Source organism: Lipotes vexillifer, unplaced genomic scaffold (assembly GCF_000442215.2).
Source record: "Lipotes vexillifer unplaced genomic scaffold, Lipotes_vexillifer_v1.1 scaffold1980, whole genome shotgun sequence".
Classification (NCBI taxonomy): Eukaryota; Metazoa; Chordata; class Mammalia; order Artiodactyla; family Lipotidae; genus Lipotes; species Lipotes vexillifer.
In genome coordinates, this window is record NW_006797999.1 from 1,269,583 (window position 1) to 1,272,596 (window position 3,014).

General features: G+C 54.9%; 1 protein-coding gene across 1 annotated transcript in view; it reads right to left on the reverse strand.

Annotated features, from left to right (window-relative positions):
* ARHGEF10 (Rho guanine nucleotide exchange factor 10) overlaps positions 1–3,014 on the reverse strand; it is a 73,524-nt gene that overhangs the window by 21,748 nt on the left and 48,762 nt on the right. The window contains exons 21-22 of the mRNA XM_007470024.1: positions 1,852–1,973; positions 1,018–1,104 (exon numbers count right to left, since the gene is read on the reverse strand). Of these exons, the coding sequence (XP_007470086.1) occupies positions 1,018–1,104; positions 1,852–1,973 (209 nt within the window). The remainder of the gene's footprint in view (positions 1–1,017; positions 1,105–1,851; positions 1,974–3,014) is intronic.

Consider the following 3,014-nt stretch of genomic DNA (forward strand, 5'->3'; position numbering starts at 1 on the left):
GGGCGGGGGGGGCTCTGACCAGGTGCAGGTCCTGAAATGGAAAAAACCTCCTCTAAAATTCAAAAACCCTGAGGGAATTCAGCCCATCCCTTCGTTCTGGGCTGAGTGCAGAGAGCTATCAGCTCATCAGGCTGTTTTCTTTCCAAAACTCAACCAGGGACTCCAAGCAGGCCAGCGCTCTGGCTGTGAGACGGGGCAGGGTATGTGGGGAGTTTCGCGGGGTCAGGACACCCGGGAGAGAGCCAGGTGGGGCTGGAAAAGGACAGAGGACCCATCGTGGAGGAGGTCTGGCGGCTCCCCACAAGGGGGGCACCAGGAGACCTGAAAACGCACCACACGAGCAATTCCTCTGGTTTGCACGAGCCAGCAACGTCTACTGCAAACACAGGACCGTTCAAAGGCAGCACTTCATTTGGAAGAAACTAATTTTAACTGCTAAGTTCCCAGCGTGAACGGCCAGCATGGTCTTGGAGGAGAAAAAACTCCATATGCCAGTTAACCGCCCAAACTGAAAAAATATTTCAATGCTTCTATTAGTTCATGGATTTTGGACTGAATTTAACCTGGTTAAATTTTACAGGAAAAAGAAAAGAGAGAAATGTTTTAATGCCTTAGAACTCGACACCTTTTCCAAAAGTGATCACAGCCCCCTTTCCTATTGGTGACCCCCACGTTTATAGACACAATTTGGGACACACCAGCCACAACGAGCTATCGGACCACTCAAATCTGTCATTTCTCATCTCATTAGCTGTGGATACGGATTCTTCGTGAACTTGCATTAAAAACAAACAAAAAGGGCTTCACTGGTGGCGCAGTGGTTGGGAGTCCGCCTGCCGATGCAGGGGACGCGGGTTCGTGCCCCGGTCCGGGAGGATCCCACATGCCGCGGAGCGGCTGGGCCCGTGAGCCATGGCCGCTGAGCCTGCGCATCCGGAGCCTGTGCTCCCTAACGGGAGAGGCCACAGCAGTGAGAGGCCCGCGTACCGCAAAAACAAACAAACAAAAGCATCTTACCCACAGGAAACCATGAGCTGTGGAAAATGAGTCTGGCTGATTCTCATGATTTAGGTAAGGCTCAGGATTATAAACGGCACATTCGATCTAAAGGGGAGAAAAAAATCAAAGGCCCGAATTTCAAATGGGACTCAGAGGAGGCCAGAGGGCACGTCTTACACGGATGACAGCGTTCTGACATAAACCACGGCAACTCCAAAGGCTAAGAGAGGGAAAGATCGATGTATGAGTTTCAGAAATTTGCTTTTTAGAAGCAACACCTAAGTGTGCCCAGGGCAGCTGCAGCTCTGGGTTAAGGCCACACCGACAGGGCCCTTGCCTCTCCCGGGGAGCAGGCTCTGCCAGCGGGAATGGTCCCCATCAGCTGAAGGAGCTCCAGGGAAGCCCAGGTTCCAGGACTGAGTGTCGGCCAGAGACCAAGGTGAGAAAGAAAAATGCGTTTCTTAGAGAAGGACACACCCACATGTCTCTGCAGTCTGTGTGGACACCAGCCGCAGTGCTTGAGTCCACCGCACAGGGACACTGACAAAACGCCACCCGCAGACGGGGTCTGCTTCAGCCAAGAGTGGGCACCACGCTTCGGGCCACCGGAAGGTCTCCAATTATGACCACGTGGAAGCCGAGCCGCCCAGCGAGGGGCACGGAGCTGCCGGACCTGAGCCGCGGGGCCTGATCGCGGGGCCTCGGAGGAAGGCCCAGCACCGGCTCCGGATAAGCAGCCTCTGGCTTCAGACCACCACCCTCCTAAATGACTCCTACACAAACGGGCCCTGGAGGGGCCACGCCCAAGGCTGCCCTGGCGCCCCTTCCTGGTAACCGCCCGCCGCCCGTCACCTTGAACTCCTGCTGCTTGGCCACCGTCACGGGCATGTGTCCCACGAGGAGGGGGTGCCTCTCCTTCCTGATCTGATTCCCGTCGTCCTCCACGTAGAACCAGCCCAGGTGGTTCTCTTCCTCTGTGCACGCGCCGGGGGAAGGGAACAGAGGTGGGCAACGAGCACAGGCCCGGGGGCAGGGGGAGAGCCTGGCCCCTACTTTGGGTAAGACTGGAGAACTGAGGGTTTTCCTTCCGGAAAACAGCACAGCCTCTTCTCACGGGGGAGGCTGCAGACTTGCGGCTTTATGAGCTAAGCGCTCTGGCCCGAGTCTAATGGACGCCCACTGCCCCACTCCCGCCTTGTGGACCAGCCATCGGCTGGGGGCGGGGGCACTGCAAACCATCAAAGCGCAAACCACCTGGGTCTGGTCTGTTTTCCTCTGTCCCTTTTTCAAACTAGCTGAGATGTTTAGATTCAAACACCAGGGACAGAGTGAGAAGTTTTCTAACATGGCACAAAACCATGGGATAAAAAAGTACGACGAAATGAAGAAATATTTTACTACAAAGCAAGTCATCCATCTCAGCTTTGAAAACATGACGCATCTGAAGATAAACGGGAGCTTATCCTCAGAGCCTATCCGTAGCCTTGTTCACGGGGTCACCCTGAACCTGGCCTGATAAACCACTGAGTCATTCAGGGAGGAAGGGAGCCCTGTTCCGAGGATCACAGGCCATCCCGGATGGCCTTCCTGCCACCAGCCTCAGATCACAAGGCCTATTTCTCTTCCGTATTTTATTTTCGGTTAACATTTTGGATTGTTTTGCACCTGAATGAGAGTTTTACACACACATGGACGCAGGACATCCCCGTGTTCTGAGTAACAGACCTGTGTGTGTATAAATAACATCCATGTATCTTATCCCACCCACCCATCTATCCAAATGTTTGATACAGAGATCAAAAGAGGGCAAGGCTAAGGGCTTCGCTGGTGGCGCAGTGGTTGAGAGTCCGCCTGCCGATGCAGGGGACACAGGTTCGTGCCCCGGTCCAGGAGGATCCCACATGCCATGGAGCGGCTGGGCCCGTGAGCCATGGCTGCTGAGCCTGCGCATCCGGAGCCTGTGCTCCGCAATGGGAGAGGCCACAACAGTGAGAGGCCCGTGTACCGCAAAAAAA